This window comes from Typopeltis vanoorti, chromosome 4 (genome assembly GCF_054136105.1).
Source record: "Typopeltis vanoorti isolate ZY-2024b chromosome 4, IOZ_Tvanoo_1.0, whole genome shotgun sequence".
NCBI classification, from domain to species: domain Eukaryota; kingdom Metazoa; phylum Arthropoda; class Arachnida; order Uropygi; family Thelyphonidae; genus Typopeltis; species Typopeltis vanoorti.
This window is the reverse complement of record NC_143552.1, coordinates 158,035,202-158,060,874: the sequence shown is the minus strand read 5'-3', so window position 1 is coordinate 158,060,874 and position 25,673 is coordinate 158,035,202. Positions and strand designations below refer to the sequence as shown.

Here is a 25,673-nt window from a genome sequence, read left to right as displayed (position 1 = left end):
AGATGCAATTTACAGAGTCTAGTAGATAGGAGGAAGAGGAGTGATATAAAAGTTAGTAAAGAATTGTTATAGGATCAATGTTGAAGAAGTTTTTCATAAAATGGTGGGAGATCAGGGGAGAACAAGAGGTCATTCCTGGAATATATATAAGGAGGGTGTGAACAAGTGCGTGAAAAGCAGATTTTTTTGTATGCAGAGTTGTGAATGACTGAAATGCCTTGCCTGAGAGTGTGATGTCTGCAGAGAATTTGAACATATTTAAGGTGTAGTATGATGAGCTGTGTATGACAAAGGGACCTCCTAGATGAATATTTGACTCCATGGGTCTTAGGGTAATAATAACAATAATAATAATAATAATGAAACTAAAGTTTTACTATAACTCAGTAGTTGTTTGCATAATTTTTCATAAGGAAACATTGAATTAATTTCTCATCTTTCTCCTTCATTCCTTCCACCTCTCCTCTTTGGAGCACTCTTCCCCCCTGTACTATTTTTCCGAATGATTACAACCTTGAGGTATCCAAGAAACACATGAACAAATTCTTTATTTCTTTTAGTCACTTGCCAACATGTTTTTGGTCTATATATATATATATATATGTATATATATATTTATAAAAAGAATTGAATGATTAGAACCGAGAGAAATGAAAACAAAGTTTATTAGTACGACACAACTAGTTTCAGCTTGTATCAGCCTTCATCAGGTGCACATTAAAAAGGAAGAAATAACTAGGAGGGAACAATTTTGAATACGCAGACTTCAACGTTTCAACGTTGAAATATATATACACTAACTTTCCGTGTTGTTTACAGTTATTTCCTCCATGTGTTTTTACTGGTTATTTCTTCTTTTTTAATGTGCACCTGCCGAAGTCTGATACAAGCTGAAACTAGTTGTGTCGTACTAATAAACTTTATTTTCATTTCTCTCGGTTCTAGTCATTCAATCTTTTGATAAAAATGTACAGCAATCGAGTAAATCAATCTTCATTCATACATCTCTAGTCCTTATGATGAGGCATTTCATAATAATATATATATATATATATATGTTATGGGCTAAGGGATTAATAGTAGATCCTGGAGTGACGATGGATAAAGATCTAAAATTTCTCATCTTCCGTTTTAGTCATTATAAATAATGACTAAAACGGCCACACAACCTGGGAGTGGTGCACTTAGGATTTAATCTTGGGGCGGCGGGGGAGGAGTTGAGTAGATGATTTGAGAATACACACTACACATTGCATACCACCCATGACTGAGCATCTGCAGTGATCACCCATACATGATACCCATGTTCTCCTCTGGCCCGGCTCGGGCAAACGAAATAGCGCTCGGTCCGCCTGAGTACACTTTGTTCGCCATGTGTTCACAGTGGCCGTGATTCCCGAGAGCTATAGGGTATTCCCACCTTATGTAACCACCAATTCATAAGTAGTATAGAAATAATAGAAGACATGACACAACATAAATAAACAAATGAATTTTAATTAGGAAAAGACTTTTGGAAAATTTTCTAGTGTTTTTTTCCTTTTTCTTTGGGGGTACCAGGGCCCCTTTTCCTTGGTACCCCAGGTATGTGTATATATATATATATATATATATATATATATATATATATATATATATATATATATACACTGCATGCTTGACATGGACATTTGTATCAGTGGATTTAGTTTTAAATGGAATTATATTTTTTTTTTACTAGAACTAGGATTCTCGAAATGTACTCAAAACAGTATCCATGGCGTAAGTGATAGAGATTTTATTGGTAAGTTTTACTTAATGGCTATATGATGAACCTAATTATGTGATTGTATGATGTATAAGCTGAGTGATTATGGAAAGTTCTGTACTCAACAAGCAACTCTCCCTAATCTATTAAAAATTCTCTACACTTGAAAATATTAATAAGAAATCTAATCCTGACAGATTCTGACATCATGGTCAGTTTTGATATTACTTCTTTATTCACTAATTTACCTTTAATAGAGACTCTTGACCTCATTAAGCTGCATCCCCCCCAAAAAAATAATTTAATTATTTAGATTCACCATGCATGGTTATTTCTTATGCAAAGGAAAAATATACAAACAGCTGGATGGGACTGCAATGGGTTCCCTCTTTCTAGATAACTAATAGGTAGAGATGACCTTGCTAATGCTTCCGCCTGGTATCTCCACTTGGGCCTGGCTCCCACTGAAGAGACCTCAGTAAAGGTCGAAACTAGTCTGGGTAGTGGCCCTTCCCTTAATGCATAACATTAGACATATCCGCAAGGAGATGTGTTTTGCATTATAGGAGATATAGGAGATACTGAGATAGGAGTGTTGGTAGCTTGCTCCACCTTTGCAGCGAGTTGCCCGGTGTTGTACCACCTTACCCCAGTCCTGAAGATACTTTCAGGCGCAAACTTTGTTTGCTCACACTTGGATAAAGGATTAAACTAAATTTATTCTATATGGAACATTTTTAAAACCAAGCATTCAACACAGCCATGCTTAAACCAGTAGTTTAACTGCACCTTGTTGATTATGTGTTTGCTATGTCGCCTCATGGTCCAGACACATTGGTCACTAGCAGTTTGGCTATATATGGTGTTGATGATGTGTTTTGTATTTGGCGTCATGGTCCAGATACATTAGATACATTTTAGTGCATTGTAACAACCAACATCCTGAAATAAACTTCACCACAGAAAAAGAAAGTTAGAAAAATACAAAACAATCACACCACTATCCTTCCCAACAGTATTGCATCCTCAAAACACTTTCTGATCAAGCCAGGGCTGTTTGAACAGCCCTTGAAACTGAGCTTGAGGACATTTGCAATACTTTTAAAAGCCAGTGGCTACAGTCTCTCTAAAATGGATGCAGATGGGATGAGGTGCAAATACTGCATGGGTCTCATCCCATCTGCATCCAACACACAGGATCACAAAAAAATCATTCCCATCCCATATATTTAAGGTACATCAGAAAAAATAGCCAAAGTTCTCTAAATATGATCTCCATATCAGTTTGAAACCTTTCATTCTGCTAGTCAACTTCATCTGTTCTCATAAAAAAATAAGTTCATCCTCTTGCATATCCTGGAATGTATAAAGTTCCTCGTGCCTGCAGTTTAGCATAACTTAACATCCACCTTGATCATCATCATAAAGTCTTACCATACCTATCTGTCTCTGTCCCTCGCAGCTGCTCTTGCTTCTGCCCAACTCTCCCATCTTGCCTTCTTCATTTCGGATTCCATTATTCTTCTCCGAGTTAATTTTGGGCTACCTCTAGAGCATTCGGGTCCATTTCTATCTTCTTAGGCGAATCTCTTCATCTATTGACATGGAGAAGGTTTTCTTTAAAAGTTAGTGATTGTATTTGGCTAGAAGATTTTTAAAATTCTTCTTAAACATTTGTTTTGGAAAATGTCCAATTTATTACTTTGTGCCCTTGGTTAGTTTCCAAGTTTCAGAGCCATATAGCAGTACTGCTTGCACAATAGATTTATATATATTAATTTTCACTTTAACTGCAATATTTGATGCTTTCCATGATTTATTTAATGACCTGAAACAATTTTGTGCTTTAGCAATTCTTTGTAAAACGTCTTCGTCAGTGCCACCTTGTTTTTTTATTACTGATCCACGGTATGTAAAAGTAACAACATCTTCAATTGTTTCATTTTTTTTAACTTAATTTCTTTATTTGATTTTTCATTTATTCGCATGACCTTGGTTTTCTTCTTGTTTATATGAAGACCCACAGCTTCTGCACAGTGAGCAAAGTCATTGGGGATTTCTATAGTTACTTCTTCTTTTCATTGTTGAGGAATTTTTTCTTTCTTCCATATTTTGTTGTATACCCTTTGTAATATGGTAGTAGTTGTGTTAAGACGAACTTTTAACATTTTGGCGTTGATACACTAAAATGTTAAATTTTTGGAGAGCAGATACGCTAACGTATCTGGTCTCCAACAAAAAGGCTGCAGGTTTGAATCCCGTCGTGGGCGTGGATGTTTGTGATTGTCTGTGGAAATACTAGTTGTGGTGGTCGGCGGTAGATGGTGTTGGTGTAGTTGCAATCGCTGTAGTTGGTGTAATTCAGTGGTGGAGACAGAGACAGCCTCTACAAGTCTCGAAACCTAAGGAGTCTTCTTCTGCACATGATCTTTTACCCACTTTTGCATTAAGATCGCCAATGAGTATTATCATATCATGCTTTGGAATAGGATTTATTACCTTTTGGAGTGGTTCATAAAAACATTCTTTTAATTCTTCATCTGCATCATTAGTAAGTGCATAAACCTGCACCATAGAAAGTTGGATAAATTTGAAATAAAACCTGGCTTTTATAATTCTTTCATTTACTGGTTCCCATTTCGTCAGGCTTTTGGTAACTTTCGGGTTCAATATTAGTGCAACTCCTTTTTCATGTTTCTCCTCTGTTCTGGAGTACAATATTGTCTTGTTGTCTTTAGTTATAGGTCTACCAAAACCAGTGCATCTAAGTTCAATGATGCCTAAAATGTCTAACTTGTAATTGTCCATTTCATTTGTTACCTGCCTAGTTTTTCCTATCTGGTACAGTGTTCTGACATTTCATGATCCAATCTTAAAAATTTTTGTGGCTTCATAAGTGACTCTTTCAACAAGAAGGGTTCCCCTTGGTGTGTCATATATATGTTATCTACATGAGACCAGGCTAGATAACCATCTTCTGGGGTCTTGCAAGTCACGTCTGTCACCAGGAGCATTTGTTCATCCAGATTTGCAGTTTCTGTAATCCAGATAATTTTTACAGGGGTGATTCGCCCTTTGCCCAACCACTGAATGGGACTCAGTTGTAGTTGGTGTAATTCAGTGGTGGAGACAGAGACAGCCTCTACAAGTACAGGGTGTTCGGGATAAATTTGACATATTTATAATTAATTATATTTTTCCGTAAGTTACATGTATTAACACACACTTCTCTTCATTTAAAAGTTTGGACCCTTCTTCATTCATATACAAGATGTCAGAAAGGATGGATAGCTGGAACCCACCTGAATCATGGAAGAGAATAACTTGTATCATGATGATTCGTGCCCGCCATCAAAATAAGGATATTACGACTGCTGCCCAATGCTCCCTGAATACAGTAAAAACAATCAGGCATGAACTAGAGACTTGCAATGGTGACTACGAGGATGTAGCAAGAAGAAAGATCCCTAGCAGACGATCTGATTGCGTTCGTACAGCAGAATTCCTCGCAAATCTGCAGGAACAGGTGTTGAAGAACCCTGGCATTGGAATTCGGGCTTTGTTCGTGGAGTTGCTAACTGTAGTCAAGCCCTGGATAACAAGGGTAGCCAATGGTAGGCCGTATGTATGGCAGCAGGATTCGGCCCCTTGAAACACCTCTGGGAAAAGTCAAAAATGGTTGTCTGAAAATTTCTACGACTTCACCAGTCCAAATGTTTGGTCTCCAAACTCCCCAGACCTTAACCCCATGGATTATTTTGTATGGGGCGCAGTTGAAAAAGACACCAATCGCACTTCCAGTAATACAAAAGCCCAGTTAATGGATAAAATTAAAACAGTTTTTGCAGCCCTTCCCAGGGAGACTGTAGCATCAGCTTGTTCGAGGTTCCGAAGCAGAATTGAAGCTGTGATCGATGCTAATGGTGGTTATTTTGAGTAAATCTTGTTGATAGTATTGTAATTAACTCTGCCTGTAATGTTTTTTTGTCAATTCATTAAATTTAATAGATACAAAGAAGATTTTCTTTTTCCTTACGAAACTGTCAAATTTATCCCGAACACCCTGTATATAATTTTTACAAGGAGGGGTGATTCGCCCTTTGCCCAACCGCTGAATGGGACTCAGCTATACCCATGGGAACTGAGTCTTCATTTATCGCCTCTTATGATATGCAGGAGTGCAGTTGGAGTATTCTGCTACCCCCCAACACAGGGGAAACATCCACCTTGAAGAACACAAAAATCACATTTGCAATCATGCAAGCAAAGGTTGGTCAATTGGTAGAGCCTCTGCTACTAATGGCTTACACAAAAAGTTAAGCAAGTTTGAGTGCAATTAGTAGTTGGAAGGGGTTAAATCATTCGATGCTGTTGGCACACTCTCCCTCGATGAGTCTTTGGACTCCCTGGAGGTGTCACATAATAATAATAATAATAATCTGTATGGCAAGTTATAATTGGCAAGCATGGTCTGAATACTCCTTCACATAGGATTAGATTGAGGAAAATGTTGATACTACATAGAAGTCTTTATAGATCTTCTTTTTCTTCTTCCTATCATGGATTTTAGGCCAAGTGGCCTGTTCTGGTCTCATGCCATTCTTCCAATTATTCTTTCTCCATTTATTTTATATCTGTGTAGTATTTTTGACAGTCTGCTATTGTCCATTCGATTTAGATGTTCTAATCATTTTTGTTTATGTTTACTTATATAGTGATTAATTGGTTTTATATTCATTGTATTTTTAAAATTGTAAAAATTCTTCATTTGGTTTATGATACCAGTTTTGTATATTCTGTTTTCCTGAGAAATTTCATTCTACTGTTTTAATCCATTTTTCATTCTTTTTTATGGTCCACGTTTGACTTCCATATAATAGAGTTATTTTAGACGGAATGTTATATACACTATCTACCAATAATTGTCTGGACACTTTAGAAATTTATAATTGATACCAGCAGACAAACCCTAATATTGGATATGTTCAACTTTGGCTTAGATCACCTCCTGCACCATTTGAGAGTGGCTTTCCTATGAAGCAGACATCAGGTGGAATTTGTCTCCATTCTTCCATCAAAGCAGCACTGAGTTCAGTAAAAGATCAAGAATGTGCTGTTCTGAACCTCAATAGCTACTCCAATTCATCCCACAGGTGTTCAGTGAGGTTGAGGTCAGGACTCTGCACAGGCCAGGAAAGTCGTTTAACACCTATCCCTTCATACCATTCCATAACAGCTGCAGCTTTGTGGCATGGGACATTGTTGTCTTGATAATAACACGAGTCTGTTCCATAAAAACTCCAAAGTGTAGGCAGCATCTGATTATCCAGAATATCAAGATAGATACTGAACTGCCTTCATGGAACCATGGACAACGACCAATAGTCCCACTCCAAACCAGCTGAATGCACCCTACACCATTGCTCCTCCACCATTTACTCTGGGTACACACTGTGGTAACAAGCATTCACCGGGCTGTCCCCACACGCACACCCTGCCATCAGACTGGAAACAGGTGAACCTTGATTCTATAATTAATTTAGTTGAATCCTTTACCCAAGTGTAAGCAAACAAAGTTTGCTTAATAAAAAAAAAAAAAAAAAAAAAAAAAAAAACTTCCAGAACCTTGATTCATCGCTCCAGAGTACCATTTTCCACTGGTCAATTGTTCAGTTCACATGTTCTTTGCAAAAAGCCAGACAAGTTGCCTTGTTCATTGTTGTGATGTTCAGCTTGTGTGCCACTGCTTTTCTGTGGAAACCCAGTAAATGGAGTTCTTTTCATAGTCCCTTTTCATAATATTAGTGCTCACCATGGTGTTACTTGCATTCTGGAATTCATCACAGATGGTCTGTGTCGACTGTAGCCAGTTTTTGTGTGCCACCCGTTTTAACACCCTCCTGTCCCTGTCAATCATTTTCGGAGGCCGCCCTGGGTGTTTTCACACTAGTGATGCTAGAACATCTCCATTTGTTGATCACATCGCCAACTGTTGATTTTGGTGGTTCCAGTTGAGTGGCAATGGCACATATGGACATGCCACCAATGTGAGAGCTCACGGTGACACCTCTCTCTCAAAGTCACTGAGTTCACGGCATGTTACCATACCACCTGTATTCAACTGCTATGATGAAATACTGCTTCCTGCAATCTGTACATCAGTTTTTATGTTATTAATAAACGTGGAATGTTCCATAACTTCAAATAATAGGAATGTCCAGACAATTATTGGTAGGTAATTTAGGCTGATGCTGTTGTGTTTTTGTACCAAGGATGGCTTAAATATATTATTTATTTTATTGTTTACTTTACCAAAATTTGATATTTTAATATCTATATATTTTTTTTCTTCATATGATAAGTTACATTCCAGGTATTTGAAAGAATTTACTTGTTCTAATATTTTATTATCTATCACTATTTTATTTCTTATCAAGTTTCTCCTTTGAAAGTCATTATTTTTGTCTTTATTTTTGATATTTGCATATTATATTGTTCTGAAATTTCATTTAATGATTTTACTGATCTTTGTAAATTATCTTCTGATGTAGCTAATACAGTTTGATTATTTGCAAATAACAGAATATCTAACTTTATTTTCTTCTTCTTATTAAACCTCTGTATAGTCAAAAGACTCATCACTAATTTGTGGTTTATTTGTATATCAAATGGGTTGTGCTATTTCCAAATTGTTATAATTATATATATATATATATAAACTCAATCAATGCAACCGTTTCCCTTGTTTCTTATACCAGCATTTGTATACAAACATAATAGCTCATTCCTGGATCTATAACAAGTTTCACTGATACCACTTATTAGAAGTGACTTCTTCATACTTCCTTGAGCCATTTCTTTTTCTCTTTACTTATCCTGGAACCTGTTTCATACCCAGCTGTTTTTCATACAACCCAAGTCACCTCCTGACCTTTTTGTCTACACATGCATTCACATCCTCTTGAAGCATCAACCTTTCTTATGCTGTGTTCAACTAACCACCCTGTTTCCCTGTCTGTCTTGCACACTTGTTCTCTCATTCTCTACACTCATTCTACCCACTTCTTCATTCATAAGCACACAACTGCAATCTCTCCTTGCTTGCTCTCCCACTGTTTTTCATTTCTTCTTACTTGCTCAGATTCATTCTCTGCACTCATTACTTTACCCTCCAGCAGCATATAATAAATTTAGTTTAATTCTTTATCCAAGTGTAAGCAAACAAAGTTTGCCTGAAGTATCTTCCGGACTGAGGCAACTTGTGGTAAAGGTGGACCAAACTCTCTCATCTTTACTTGTCTTAGTATCTCCCATAATGCAAAGCACATCTCCTTGTAGACATGTATAATGCCATGCATTAAGGGAAGGGCCACTACTCACTACACACTACTCAGACCGGTTTCGACTTTTGTTGAGGTCTCGTCAGTGGGAGCCAGACCTAGAGGTGGTGATATTGAGGTGGAAGTAATGGAGAGGTCATATTTAGCTATACGAGTTGCCAAAAGGTGTCTCACCTTATTATTAAATTACTCTGGATTTAATAATAATATAGTCTAACCAAGTGTAAAAAAAACTTCCAACATCTTCCGGCAGCAGTCTGTAAATGATTCACACCAAAATCATTCAAAGAAGTCCATCACTCTTATACAGTTCATTTCATTCTTCAAATTTATTCCACACATTAACAAACCGCGCTCCTTTCTCTTCACACATTTCTGCTAACATATCATTCATAATATGGAAAAATTGAAAGAATGAATGAAACTGGCAATAGTGTGACACAAGGTTTGAAAGTGGGAAAAATCGAAAGAATGAATGCATCCAACTTTTGCTAGGAAAGTTGGACACATGGACCAAAAGAGCGGAAACTCCAAAGGATGAATAAGAGTGAAAGTGTAAAGCGGGGGTCGAGAGTTTGAAAATTAGAAAGATTGAATGATAGACAGAATGTGACATGAGATTCAAAAGTTGAATTGGGTTGGATGAGGTAAGAGATGAAATGGATACGGAATGAAATTAAGAAAATTCAGGTGAAAACGATTAAAACAAATCAAGTAGGTGTGAAAGAGTTAACAAGAGACGAACGAGTGGCATTGTATGGCAACTTTATTATTAAAGGTGTGCTGGATGAGAAGATGCAAAAGGTATGTTTTCCAGGTGGCAAAATGAGTGGAGTGATTGAGGCATTGAATATGAGGAGGGAGCGAGCAAAGGAGTTGATGGTTTTAATAGGTACGAATGACTAGACAGAGGACAAAGAGCATGACAGAATGGATATCAGGAGGCTGCTTAGACAGATAAAAGAGAATAGTGTGACAGGAAGGGTAGTAAGCGTGTTGGTTAGGTATGACTGTGGTGAGATGAGGCAGAGAGCAAGGATTATGAATGATATGTTAGTTGAAATGTGTGAGGAGAAGGGACTACATTTTGTTAATGTGTGGAATGAGTTTGAAGGATGAAGTGAACTATATAAGAGAGATGGACTGCTTTTGAGTGGTTATGGTGCGAGTCGCTTGGAGATACTGCTGCTGGAAGGTAGAGAATGAGTACAGAGAATGAATCAGATCTAGTGGGTAGCGATGTGGAAGAGCGAGAGAGTAAGACAGGAGAGATTGAAGAGAGGATTATGAATGAAGAAGTGAGCAACATGTGTATAGAGAATGAGAGAACGGGTGTGCAAGAGGAACAGGGAAATGGGAAGGCTCTGGGTGGACAGGGGTGCACATCCTCTTGGATGTGTAGACAGCAAAGGAATGGGATGACCTGGGATCAAGAGGAAACAGTTTGAATTGAAGAGGGTTCTAAAATGAATAAGCAGAAAGGGAAATGGTCCCAGTCAAGCATGGAGAGATCACATCGAATGAGTGTTATCAGTGGAACTAGCTGTAAATCCAGGAATGAGCTGTTGTGTTTATATACAAATGCTAGAAGTGTAAGAAACAAGGCAGATGAAATGGTTGCATTAATTGAGTCTGTTCACCCAAAAATTGTTAGAATAAGTGAGGCATGGTTAGATGAGGATTTGGTCATAGCATCAGAAGAGTTGATAATAACTAAGATGATATCTCTTCCACCAGTTGGAGAGAGAGTGACCATGTGGTTTTGACTTGGAAGATGAACAGACATGCAGGTGTATCAAAGAAAAGGGAGCATATGTGGAATTATAAGGCAGGTGATTATAATAGTCTTAGGTATCAACTAGGGGCAGTTCCATGGAGGACAGAATTGGAAGGCCAGGATATCATTAGTGCTTGGGAAATTGTGAAAGAATACTTGTTAGCAACAATAGTCAGCTGTATTCCATGAATGAAGAAGCGGACACATTTGATGTAAAGTGGATGGCAAACAATATCAAACAGGAACTGCAGTTGAAAAAGAGATTATGGAAGAGATATAAGGAGAGGTGTGAAGGACAGATACACGAACAATATAAGATGCAGGCCGGGAGAGTGACCAAAATGGTGAGGGAAGGCAAAACTGGAATATGAGAAGAGATTGGCACTAAGATCCAAAGAAAATCCTAGGGAATTTTTTAGCTATGTGGCAAGTACGCGGAGAAACGATTGTGGAAGAATGACATTGTGGGATAAAAATGTGGATAGAGTGACTGATGGAGAGGACATGGTGGAGTCGTTCAATGAGCACTTTATTGGAGTATTTCATCCTGGAGGAGGTTTTAATACTAGAGGGATAGGGCAGTTTCAGGGTTTAGAGGGGAAAGAGTAGAGTGTGTTCCAAATATTGGGTACTCTGGATACCAGTAAAGCTGTTGGACTGGATGGTATTTCACCACAGGTTTTGAGAGAATGTGCTACAGAACTGACAGCTCCGTTGACCTGGCTTTTCAATAAAAGTCTGGCTGTGGGAAAGGTACCCAGGGAATGGAAGGAAGATAAGATAGCCACTGTATAAGGGCGGTAGCAGACTGGAAGTGTCTAATTATAGGCCCGTTTGTGTGTCATCAATAGTTGTTAAGGTCTTGGAGAAATTAGGTAAATGAGGGTAATGTTATCTGTGAGAATCAACATGGATATCTTAAGGGGTGCTCTTGCTTTAGTAATATGATTTCCTTTTATAATAAAGTGACAAGAGCAGTTGATGAGGGAAAGGCATATACTGCCATTTTTTTTTTTTTTTTTGGATTTTGCAAATGCGTTTGACAGGGTGCCACACGATAAACAGATATTTACAATATGTACAATATGAGTTATGAGGATCGGCTGAGGGAATGTGGACTGCAGAGTTTGGTGGATAGAAGAAGGAGAGGTGATATGATCGAGACCTTTAAACTGTTGAGAGACAGTTACAGGGTAGACATTGGAGAGCTCTTTCACTTGGTGGAATGGTGGGAAGGAGCAATGACAAGGGGCCCATCCCTGGAAGTTACGAAGCAAGAGAGTGAGGAGTGGTTTCTTTGTGTGGAGGGTAGTTGAACCTCTAATCGCTCTCTCTCATTGCCTGAGAGAGAGAGTGATTGGAGTGGGAACGGTCAGTGGGTTTAAGGAATGATATGATAAACTTTGTTTCCTAAAAATGACCTCCCATGATGAGTCTTTTCACTTCATGGAGGCCTGGATAATAATAATAATAATAATAATAATCAAATGAATACATATAGCATATCTCATATTTCCCGAATGACTAAAATCAACATTAAACTCTTGTAAAGACAAAGCTACCACCATCTTTCTTTCACCGGTTACTATACTGCGCTTTGCATTTAACAATTTTATAAACGCACTTCAACAAACAAGCCCACACTGCATAGAAAGTTGTTGACAAGTGGGATGCATTGCCTGACATTGTGTGAATGCAGATATGCTGAATGAGTTTAAAGAAGGTTTAATGGGCTTTGTGTGTCTGTAACAATGTTTGCCACCCACGATGAGTATTTTGTGTCCATGCGGAGGAGGTCTGGTGTGCTAATAATGATAATAATAATAATATATCCCACCAATTGTAAAGTCTGTTATAGTAGTATATATTGAAATTATGACATTTAGGAATAAGCGAAATGAAGTTCTTGGCTGGCTAATTGTATGTTATGAAAGGCTTATGAGGATCAAGAATTATAAAATTGATCATTTCATAAGAGGACATTATTGTAAATATGGTGTCGAATCTGTTTTCAAATTCAACACTTTATTCTCTTACATGTCCTCATTTGACTTACCACTTCCTAAGTGGTGACCAGTAATATGAGGACATCTGTGAGGGAAAGATTTATGTGGAATTAGAAAGGCAGTGATTCATAGGCAGAAGCTAAGCTAATAAGTATTATTCACACATATAGCATAACTTCTCTGTATTGTTAATTTCCTTTTTGTTTGTTTGTTTGTTTTATATCTTTTATATATTATTTTATTTTAACTATGTTAGGCACTTGTTGTTCCTAGTATGGTTCAAAAAGACATGTTCATCATTGTGACATTATCTTCAGAATGAAAATTAACATAATTGCGCATCAGAGAATACAGTGAACTATCTGCTCCAACTATTCCATTTATTAAAAACAAAAATAAATAAATCAGGACATTACTTTTTAACACTTCTGTATAAAACATTCCTTGTATTATTTTATTATTTTTAAATAAAGAAATTAATTATATATACAGTTAATGATATCCACAGGTGCTTAATTATATTATTATACTCTGTTCAGCTGAATTCCTATTTTGGGCATCACTTACTGCAGTACATCTAAGCAAGTTAGCTGAGGATTTAATCCTTTATAGTACAAAAGAATTTGGCTTTGTTTCCATTTCTGATGCCTATAGGTAAGCTTATCTTTTACATATTAAACTATTGCTGTATGAGCTCATATAATACTTTTTTTCAGCAAGTTTTTAATAGCACTTGTGACATAAAATTTATTAGACACTCATATTCACAAGAATAAAATAATAATGTTTTTATTATTGCAAATATTTAATTATTTATTATTGACCAGAATCTGACTGGCCATCATCAGCATAATCACAAGGTGAAGCTAGAACAAAGAATGTTAATCCTATTTATACAACTGGGCTAAGTGCCAGAGTGCTACCTTTTATTTTATAACTGCCCATAAGGTGGCATTCTGACACAGCTCTGTAAATAGGATTAACATTCTTTGTTCTAGTTTCACTTTCTGATTATGCTGATGCACTGATGATGGCCACTCAGTTTCTGGTCGAAATACTTGCAATAATAAGAAAAAATATTATTTATTATTGTGAATATGTGTCTAATAAACTTCATATAATACCTCTCTCATTTTGCTATTTTATTACCATCATCATCATCACTGAGGAAATGTATTCCAACGCTTATTCCAAGAACACATCTAGCTTGACTTCTCTGAATTAACGTTGTTGTTATCTGGGCCCCTAGAAAGCATCTTGTATGGACAATTAATTCCATTATTATAATCTGAATTGTTTCTGCAACAATCTAATTGAGTGTTCAACACAGTTATAATTTGTGCTTTAATGATACTGATTAGAAAACGCAAAATATTAGTAAATTCAATAAATTAATTAACTACAATTTTTATTATTCTGGTTTTCCTTATACTGTAAAGTAATGTTATGAACAATGCATTGCTGCTTTGATAACAGAGAATAGTGAAATGCAGAGAATAAGGGGAATGGTTACACAAAGCTTATGATGTGATCTGACACACATAGGCTGTTTGTGAACTGATTTGTTTCACTTGGTCTTTGTGATATGGAAATGAGAGAGAAATGAGCACTAAGGCAATATCAGGACTCTTGGAATCTTCATTTGTGAATAAGTCAAGGAAATGTAAACTACAATTTAACGACTTCGCAGAAAAGAGATGATGTGAGAAAAATGTTTAAGGTTGTGAGGAGATTTTTCTGGATTAACATTAAAGGGATTATACATAGAATGGAGCGTGAGACCATAAAACAATGGGTCATCTACGAAAGCTTTCTAATAGCATGGTGAAGAAAAAAATGAATAATAAATCTGTTAAATGGCGAGTGATAGTTGTGTTTAATCTATTGCCATAACCTGTTATAAATGCTACAAGGGCAAGCAAATTTAATGTTCAATATCATAGATGTTTTGCTGATAGACTCGGATCGCTCATGATGAGACTGTTGAATCTGTGGAATTTTGTTGTTAATTATCTATATTAATATTATATTATATTATTCAAGAACAATCCATTCCTTTTATACAGTTCCATTTTCAACCATCGAGTCACAGACTCATCTATGAGGTCCCTTTCGTCATCCATGAGGTCCATTTCGTCATCCGCACCTTACACACATTCAAATTCTCTGTAGACAATGCACTCTCTGGCAATGCATTCCAATCATTCACAACTTTCCATCAAAAAACCTGCTTCTCACTCTCCTGTTCACACCCTCCTTATATAGCTTCCATGAATGGCCTCTTGTTCTTCCCCCAATCTCCCACAATTTTTTGAAAAACCTCTTCAATGTTAATCCTATAACAACCCTTATTAACTTGTACGTCTTTATCATATCATGCCTCTTCCTTCTATCCACTGGACTCTGCAAATTGCATCGTCTCAACCTGTCTTCATATTCAACATCCCCAGAGATCAGAAACTATTTTAGTTAATTGCCTCTGGACTCTGCCCAATATCTCTTTAACCTTTTGAAAACCATTTGACCAAATCTGTGCACAGTAGTCCACATAAGCTTGTTGCCTAGATACGACTGTGGTGAGATGAGGCAGAGAGCAAGGATTATGAATGATATGTGGGCTGAAATGTGTGAGGAGAGAGGAGTACAGTTTGTTAATGTGTGGAATGAGTTTGAAGGACGAAGTGAACTGTATGGGAGTTATGGACTGCATTTGAGTGGTTATGGTGCAAGCCGCTTGGAGTGACTGCTGCTGGAAGGTAGAGAATGAGTACAGAGAATGAATCACATCTAGTGAGTAGTGATGTGGAAGTGCGAGAGAGTAAGACAGGAGAGATTGGAGATGGGATTATGAAATGAAGAAGTAAGCAGCATGTGTATAGAGAATGGGTGTGCAAGAGGAACAGGGAAACGGGGAGGCTCAGGGTGGACAGGGGTACACAGCATAAGAAAAGTGGATGCTCCAAGAGGATGTGAGAGCATGTGTAGACAGGAAAGGAATGGGATGACCTGGGATCAAGAAAATACAGTTGGAATTGAAGAGGGTTCTCAAATGAATAAGCAGAAAGGGAAATGACCCCAGTCGAGCATAGAGAGATCTCATCGAATGAGTGTTATCAGTGTAACTAGCTGTAGATCTAGGAATGAATTGTCATGTTTATATACAAATGCTAGAAGTGTAAGAAACAAGGCAGATGAAATGGTTGCACTAATGTTCTGTACACCCAAAAATTGTTGGAATAAGTGAAACATGGTTAGACGAGGACGGCATCCTGACAGGAATCGAGATGGAAGGGTATGATGTGTTTCGTGAGGATAGAAGGGGTAAAAAGTGAGGTGCAGGGAATGCTATTGATGATAGATAAAGAGTTATGTCCATACAAAGTAGAGATGCAAGAGGGAAATAGTGCCAGTTGTTTTTGAGGCAGTATGGTGTGAGATAGAAATGAATGGAATCAAATACTTGGTTGGATGTTGTTATAGACCAGATAATGCGGATGGTGGTGATAATGAATATCATCAAATCAGCCAAGCAAATAAGAAAAGGGTGATCATTATAGGTGATTTAATTATGGCAATATAGACTGGAATGATGAGATAGCAACTGGAAGTAAAGAAAATGAGTTTCTTGAGTTATCGAGGGATAACTACCTCATACAGTATATAACAGAAGGCACGGGAGAATTGAGGATCTTGGATTTGGTCATTTCATCAGAGGATGTAATTATAAATGAGGTGTCAAATCATCCAGCAATTGGTGAGAGTGACCATGAGGTGATTACCTGGGTGGTTGTCAGCAGTGTGAGGACCCCTGTGAGAAAAGGGTATATGTGGAACTACAAGGGGGGAGGGATGATTATGAAGAGCTCAGGAGACAGCTTGCAGGTGTAGAATGGAATGAGGAGTTAGCTGGAAAAGAGATCAATGCAGCTTGGGGGATTTTCAAAAACTATCTAGCAGATGCAATGTCTAAATGTATTCCAAGGGTGAGAAGGTTAAATAAGGTAGGTGTGAGATGGATGAATAAAGAGACTAAGCATGCGATACAGAAGTGCAGCATAAGAGAAGCGGAAATGACCGATTCCATGAGGTCTGCAAAGACCAGGGAAGGAGGGTGACTTGGTTGGTGAGAGTAGCTAAAGAGAGGTATGAACAGCAGTTAGCTAATGAAGCCAAAGAGAATCCCAACGAGTTCTTTCGATATGTAACCAACAACAGAAAGAATGATTATGGAAGGATGCCATTGATTGGAGAAAATGGTATAAAGACAGCTGTTGCAGAAGGTGTGGTGGAGATACTTAATGAGCAGTTCATAAAGGTCTTTCAATCTTGTGAATGTGACTTCATGGAGTGATTGACAGCAGTTGATGATGGGGAGGAGAGACTGACTGTAAGTGAGAAAGAGGTGTATGGGGAGTTGAGCAAACTAGATGTTAATAAGGCTGTGGGACTTGATAATATATCAGCACATATTCTGAACATATTTTTTTAATACGAATCTTGCACTCGGTCAATTTCCTAAAGAGGGCAAGATTGTGCCACTTCACAAGGGAGGTGATCAAACTCGAGCATCAAACTATAGGCCTATCTGTGTTTCAGGTGTTGTGGTTAAGTTGTTGGAGAAGCTTGTGAGAAATAGGATCTAGAATTTGACTGACAAAAATGATGTTATCTTTGATGGACAGCATGGATCTGCTAAAAGGAGGTCATGTTTTAGTAATCTACTTACTTATTACAATAAAGTGATTGCTTCCTTCGACAGAGGAGAATGATACACAGTAATATACTTGGATTTCGCAAACACTTTTGATAGAGTGCCTCATGATAAGCAATCAAATTAGAGCAGATGGCGTTGGATACTAGATTAGTGCATTGGATTGGAGACTGGCTATCTGATAGGTATCAACAAGTTGTGTATGGCGGAGCGATATCCAGGAAAAGGAAAGTCACTAGTGTGCCTCAGGGGCCTGTTTTAGGGCCATTATTGTTTAACTTGTATATTAATGATATTGGTGAAGATTTGGATGGAGATATTCAGTTGTTTGCATGATGCGAAGTTGGGACGAACCATGAAGAGTAGTGAAGATGTTGTGGCCTTACAAGAAGACTTGAATAAATTGAGTGATTGGGCACAGAAATGGGGATATGAGTTCAATGTTGCAAAATGTAAGGTTTTAAAATTTGGAAACAAAGATGGGATGTAGAATTTATGCTTGGTGAGGATATATTGTTGGAGGTGGAGGAAAGAAGAGATCTGGAGGTGATAGTAGATAAGGATCTGAAATTTAGGTGACACATCGAAAATTGTGAAGACAACAGAAAGACTTTTGGGAATGATGCGGAGGACACTGACTTGTAGAAGTAGGGAGATTCTTGTTCCGTTGTATAATGCTTTGATTAGGCCACACATGGACTATTGTGCCCAGATTTGATCACCTGGTTTTCAGAAGGATGAAGAGATGTTGGAGAGGGTTCAGAGGCGACTGACTAAGGTAGTTTCTAACCTCTGGAATGTCGAGTGTGAAGAAAGATTGAGGAGATGTAATTTGCAGGGTCTGGTGGACAGGAGGAATCGGGGAAATATGATAGAGACCTACTGCTGGAGAAGTTATACAGAAAATACTGGGAGATCGGGGGGAAACCAGAGGTGATTCCTGGAATCTGCATAAAGAGGGGTGAGTAGGGGAGTGAGAGGCAGGTTTTTTCGTGCAGAGTGGTAAATGATTGGAATGCCTTGCTTGAGAGTGTGGTGTCTGCAAGGAGTTTGAGTGTGTTTAACATGCTTGCAGCCACGCTACTTCGGCATGGTCTGTTCCCGTACGCCGAGCAATTTCACTTCTTCAATGTCAGTACGGTAATCTCATTGCCGGCGGTAAGCGACATACGAGTATACTCGTAGTTGGCTTGTGCAGAGCATATACCATCTATGAAAATACACAGTTTTGATGCTAGCTCCACAAGCCAAGCATTTTCACTTCTTCAAGGTCTGTACAGTAATCTCGTTGCTGGCGGTAAGCGTCATACGAGTATACTCGTAGCTGGCCTGTGTAGCTGATTTACCAGCTACGAGTATACTCGTAGTTGCCAGCGAACGTGTTAAGACGCGGTATGATGAAGTTAGTGTGTGATAAAAGGACCTCCCAGATGAGTCTTTGACTGCATGAGGTCTTGGGTAATAATAATAATAATAATAATATGGCTTATTCAGTGCCTTATGCAATAGAACCTGAATCTCTTTGCTCCTGCAAGTCAGTGTCCTCTGCATCATTTCCAGAAATTGTTTTGTTGTGCTCACAATTTTGGCAATATATCTTCTGAATTTCAGATCCTTATCGACTATTACCAAAAGATATCTTATTTCCTCCATCTCCAACAATGTATTCCCACCAAAAGTATGTTCTAGATCCCATTTTTGTTTTCCAAATTTTAAAACCTTAAATTTTGCAACGTTAAACTGGCATTCCCAATCCCATGTCCATTTACCTAGTCTATTCAAGTCTTCTTGTAAGGTCACAACATCTGCTGTACTCCTCATAATTCGTCCCAACTTTGCATCATTTGCAAACAACTGTACCACCATTTAAATCTTTTCCAATATCACTAACATACAGATTAAATAGCAATGGCCCTAAAGCAGACCCCCTGAGCCACACCACTAGTGACTTTTGTCTTCTGGGATATTGCTCTCCCATACACTAGTTGCTGATACCTATCAGAAAGCCAATCTCTGATCAAATGCACTAGTCTAATATCCAACCCATCTGCTCTAGTTTGACTATCAACTTATCATGTGGTAATCTATAAAAAGCCTTTGCGGCCTGGTTGGCCGTGTTGTTTGCATATCCGCTCTCCAGCCAAAAGTCTGTGGGTTTGAATCCCGCCATGGGCAGGGATGTTTGTGATTGTCTGCACCAGTGGTGGTAGTCAGCGGTAAATGGCTTTGGTGTTTGATGCTGAAGGTTGGTGGCGTAGTGAGATGAGGAGTTGTAGAGTTGATGCCCTCCCTCGATGAGTCTTTGGACTCCCTGGAGGTGTGATATAATAAGAATAAAAAAAAATTCCAAGTATACCACTGCGTATCCATCTCCTTTTTCCAATAAAGCTGTCTCCTTATTGTAACGAGTAAGTAGATTACTAAAACATCACATACCCTTTATCAAATCCATGCTGTCCATCAAAAATAATACCATTGTTATCAACCCAATTCTGGATTCTGATTATCACTGGTCTTTCCAACACTTTAACCACAATACCTGATGCACAGATTGGCCAACAATTTGATGCTTGAGTTCTGTCACCTCCTTTATGAAGCAGCACAAACTTGCCTTCCTTCCACTTCTTTGGAACTTGACCCAGTGCAAGATTCATTTAAACAAATATGTCAAGAAGGCAGATGTCAACTCCCTGGCACATTCCTTCAAAATACACAGTGATATATCATGAAGTTCCATAGCCTTATTAATATCAAGTTTGCTTAATTCCCCATATACCTCTTCCTCACTAACAGTTAATCTCTCTTACTCATCATCCTGCTCTCAAACTCTCCATGATGTCACATTTGCCATTTGACATTCACATTCACCTTTATGTACTGCTCATTAAATATCTCACCAACTCAGTAATATGCTTTGTTGTTCTTTATACTCCTTATGGGATTGATTATTACCACTCCTCTTATGTTGCCTACATGATGCTTTTTTTTTTATATTGCATACTTAATCTCTTCATTCATCCATTTCACACCTACTTTATATAACATTCTGACCTTTGAAATAGATTTAGACATTGCTTCTACTACATAGTTCTTGAATATCACCCAAGCAACATTGATCACTTTCCAAACCAACTCCTCATTCCATGCTACACATCCAAGCTGTTTCCTGATTATGAGAAAATCGCCAACATTGTAGTTCCAAATATATCGTTTCCTCACAGAAGTCGTCATGTGGCTGGCAACCACCTAACTAATCACTCCATGGGCACACTCACCAACTGAAGGGAGATTTGATACCTCATTTATAAAATCCTCTGATGAGATGATTACATCCATGCTTCTTAGTTCTAGTGTGCCATGTGTTGCAAACTCATTCCGCACATTAATTAACTCCATTCCTTTCTTTTTGCACATTTCTGCTAACATATAATTCATAATCCTAGCTCTTTGCCTCATGTCATCACTGCCTTTTGTGGTCAACTCACTGACTACCTTTCCTATCACACTATTATCTTTTATCCTTCTCAACAACCTCCTGATGTCTAATCTTATGTTTTCCTTGTTCTCAGTAAAGTCATTTTCTCTATTATCACTCTTTTGCTCCGTTACTCCTCATATCCAGTGACTCAATCACTCTATTCATTTTACCTCCAGGAAAACAAATCTTGTGCATCTTCTCATTTACCACCCCTCTTATAATCAAATCCCCATACAATGTCACTCGCAAGATTTTCGTTACCTTCTTCATATTAGCATATCATTTGTTTCCATCTTCTTCACTCTTCCATACATATCGATAGTTCTCGTCATTTCACTCTGCATCCACTTCATTGCCTCATCTTCACTATCTCAACTTTCAAATCTTATGTCCTTTTCTCACTATCATTTGCTCTTGTTATTTTATCACCATTTACACTTTTTTTACACAGTCTCACTCATTACCTTACCATTAACTGCACTCTGTTTTTCAATGGAATTATTGCCCATATTATCATTAATTTCACTGTTTTTTTTTTAATGTTTATACATTATCACCTATTTTATCGTCAATAGAACTTTTTCTAAGTTATCATTCTGGAGGGGGTGGAAGGAGGGGAAAATAGTTCTACTGCATAAAGGAGGTTCCAAAACTGCTGTTGTAAATTACCGACTGATTAACATATCAGGAATCGTTGTCAAGGTCTTGGAGAAATTTAGTCAAGAAAAGAATACAGGATTGGATAGATGAAAATGGGATATTGTATGGGGAACAACATGGTTTTGTGAAGGGTAGATCATGCCTCAGTAACTTGCTCACATTTTATAACACAGTGACGGCCGAACTGGATAAGGGTAATGAGTTTACAGTGATTCTACTGGACCTTGCCAAGGCCTTTGACAGGATACCACATGGAACTCTAATCAGTAAACTGGAGCAGATGGGGATGGATAAAGGGTTGGTGAGATGGATAGGAGGGTGGTTGATGGCGAGATACCAGAGAGTGGTTTATTCAGGAGTTGAGTCCAAAAGACGGCTTGTGACTAGTGGTGTGCCGCAGGGTTCTGTTCTTGGACCACTACTTTTCAATTTGTTCATCAATGATATAGGAAAGGATCTGAGAGGAAGTGTTCACTTGTTTGCTGATGATGCAAAGTTGGGTAGAACAATTGTGAGTGCACAGGATGTCAAAATTTTGCAGGATGATTTGGATAGTTTGGAGGACTGGACTACGAAAAATGGATGTCAATTTAATGTGGCAAAGTGTAAGGTTATGCACTTTGGGGTGAAAAGAATAGCAGCAGTATATCACATTGGTGGAACCAATGTGATATACTGGAGGTAGAATGAGTAAAGTGATTGAGGCATTAGATATGAGAAGTAAATCAGTGAAAGAGTTGGTAGTTGTAATAGGTACAAATGACTTGACTACAAACAAAGAACATGTGAGATTGGATATCAGGAGATTGCTTAGACGGATAAACGAGAATAGTGTGATAGGAAAGGTAGTAAGCATGTTGCCAAGATATGACAGTGGTGTGATAAGGCAGAGAACAAGTATTATGAATGATATGTTAGTAGAAATGTGCGAGGAGAAAAGAGTACATTTTGTTAATTTGTGGAATGAGTTTGAAGGATGAAGTGAAGTGAACTGTATAAGAGAATGGACTGCATTTGAGTGGTTTATTTTGGTGTGAGTCATTTGGAGAGAATGCTACTGGAAGATAGAGAAATGAGTGCAGAGATTGAATCTGATCAAGTGGGAAGTGATGTGGAAGAATGAGAGAGTAAGACAGGAGAGATTGAAGAAGTGGTTATGAATGAAGAAGTGAGCAGCATGTGTATAGAGAATGAGAGAACAGGTGTGCAAGATGGACAGGGAAATGGGGACGCTTGGAGTGGAGAGGGGAATACAGCGTGAGAAAGGTGGATGCTCCAAGAGGATGTGAATGCATGTGTAGACAGGAAGGGAAGGGGATGACCTGGGATCAAGAGAAAACCTATTACAATTGGATTTGAAGAGGGTTCTAAGATGAATAAGGAGAAAGGGAAATGGCTTGAGTTGAGCATGGAGAAATCACATAGAATGGGTGGTATCAGTGGAACTAGCTATAGATCCAGGAATTAGCAGCTGAGTTTGTATGCAAATGCTGGAAATGTAAGAAACAAGGCAAATGAAATGGTTGCATTAATTGAGTCTGTTCACCCAAAAATTGTTAAAATAAGTGAGACATGGTTGGATGAGGACGACATCCTGACAGAAATAGAGATGGAAGGGTATGATGTGTTTTGTGAGGATAGAAAGGGTAAAAAGGGAGAGGGTAGTGAATTGATGATAGAGAAAGTGTTATGTCTATACAAAGTAGAGATGCAAGAGGGAAATAGTGCCAATGGTTTTGAGGAAGTATGGTGTGAGATAGGTGAATGGAATGCAATACTTGATTGGAAGTTGTTATAGACCTGGTAATGTGGATCATAGTGACTATGAAATGTATAATCAAATTAATCAAGCACATAAGAAAAAGGTGATCATTATGGGTGATTTTAATTATGGCAATATAGATTGAATGATGAAGCAACTGGAAGTAAAGAAAATGAGTTTCTTGAGGTTTTGAGTGACAACTACCTCAGATAGTATGTAACAGAGGGCACATGAGGATTTGAGGGTCTTGGGATTGATCATCTCTTCAGAGGATGTAATTACAACTGAGGTGTTAAATCTCCCTCCAGTTGGTGATAGTGACCATGAAGTGATTACCTGGGTGGTTACCAGCAGTGTGAGGACCTCTGCAAAAAAGGGTATATATAAAACTACAAGGGAGGTCATTATGAAGAGCTCAGGAGATAGCTTGCAGGTGTAGCATGGAATGAGCAGTTAGCTGGAAATGAGATCAGTGCAGCTTGGGGGGGGGGAGATATTCAAGAACTATCTTGTAGAAGCAATGTCTAAATGTATTCCAAGGGTGAGAAGGTTAAATAGGGTAGCATGAAATGGATGAATGAAGAGATTAAGCATGCGATACAGGGGAAAAGGGCATTATAAAGAATGCATACGAGTGGTAATAACCAATTCCATGAGGATTACAAAGAATAAGCAAGATGGGTGACTTGGTTGGTAAGGGTAGCAAAAGTGAGGTATGAGCAGCAGTTAGCTAATGAATCCAAGAAGAATTCTAGAGAGTTCTTTCCATATGTAGCAAAAAAAATATGGAGGGATGACATTGATTGGAGAAAATGGTATAAGGACAACTGCTGTGGAAGATATGCTGGAGATACTTAATGAGCAGTTCATAAAGATCTTTCATTCTTGTGAATGTGACATCGTGGAGAGATTTAAAGCAGTTGATAATGGGGAGAAGAGACTGACTGTAAGTGAGCAAGAGGTGTATGGGGAGTTGAGCAAACTTAATGTTAATAAGGCTGGGGGACTTCATAATATATCACCACATATTCTGAAGGAATGTGCCAGGGAGTTGACTTCTGCCTTGACATTTTTTTAAATATTAGTCTCCACTGGGTCGAGTTCCGAAGGAGGGCAAGATTCTGCTGCTACACGAGGAAGGTGATTGAACTCAAGCATCAAATTATAGGCCTATCTGTGTGTCAGGTGTTGTGGTTAAGTTATTGGAGAAGCTGATGAGAACTAGAATGCAGAATTGGGTTGAATTATTTTTGATGGACAGCATGAATTTGCTAAAGGGAGATCATGTTTTAGTAATCTATTGGGTTGGCATATAAGTTCATTCGGTTTTTCAGAGCGGAATGAAATACATTTTATTTAATATATATAATACATACTAGTCAGTTATATATTGACCCTCTTTATCAATGACCTCTTGCCATCTGTTCACCAACTTCATTATGCCGCGTTCATAAAACTCCTGAGGTTTACTGTTGAAAAACTGATCCAATTGTCTTTTGACAGCCTCCTCATTAGCGAAGGTTATTCCATTCAGGGAATTCTGCACCTTCTGATTACAAAGTGGTAATCAGAAGGTGCCATGTCCGGTGAATACGGAAGATGCGGCAAAACATCCCAGCCAAGACATAACAATTTACTCGGGTTTTTAATGATGTGTGGGGTTTGGTGTTGTCGTGGTGAAAGATGACTACTTTCTAATTTGCCAATGCAGGATGTTTTGTGCTAATTGCACGGGCCAGTCACGTTAACTGTGAGCAATAGACAGTTGAATCAATCGTTCTGCCTGACGGTAACACCTCGTAGTGGACAACACCTTTATAATCCCACCACACAGAGAGCATGATCTTCTTTGGGTGCAATTCCACTTTCGAGATGTTTTACCACGTTATCGTACGCAACCCATTTTTCATCTCCCATAATCATACGCTTCAAAAATGGGTCGTTTTCTTGGTGACATCACAGCAAATCACAGATGGATAAGCGAGCAGTCATATTGGCCTCAGTCATCAATTTCTTTAAACATTGAGTTTTGAAACATATCCCAGCTTGTGCAAGTGGTTTTTAACTCTCTAATGGGATTATATTCAGTACTGTAGCAATCTCCTGCACTGTTTGTGATGGATTTTTGTCAACGATATCCTTCACAACACTCGAATTAACCTTGGTCGGGCGACCAGCGTGAAGCGCATCAC

The 25,673-nt window shown here is 38.2% G+C and overlaps 1 protein-coding gene across 2 annotated transcripts in view; it reads left to right on the top strand.

Moving 5' to 3' along the window:
- Argl (Argininosuccinate lyase) overlaps positions 1-25,673 on the top strand; it is a 350,034-nt gene that overhangs the window by 216,805 nt on the left and 107,556 nt on the right. For both annotated transcript variants that reach the window (XM_090392053.1, XM_090392054.1), the window contains exons 10-11: positions 1,721-1,783; positions 13,410-13,524. In XM_090392053.1, coding sequence (XP_090248179.1) covers positions 1,721-1,783; positions 13,410-13,524 — 178 coding nt within the window. The remainder of the gene's footprint in view (positions 1-1,720; positions 1,784-13,409; positions 13,525-25,673) is intronic.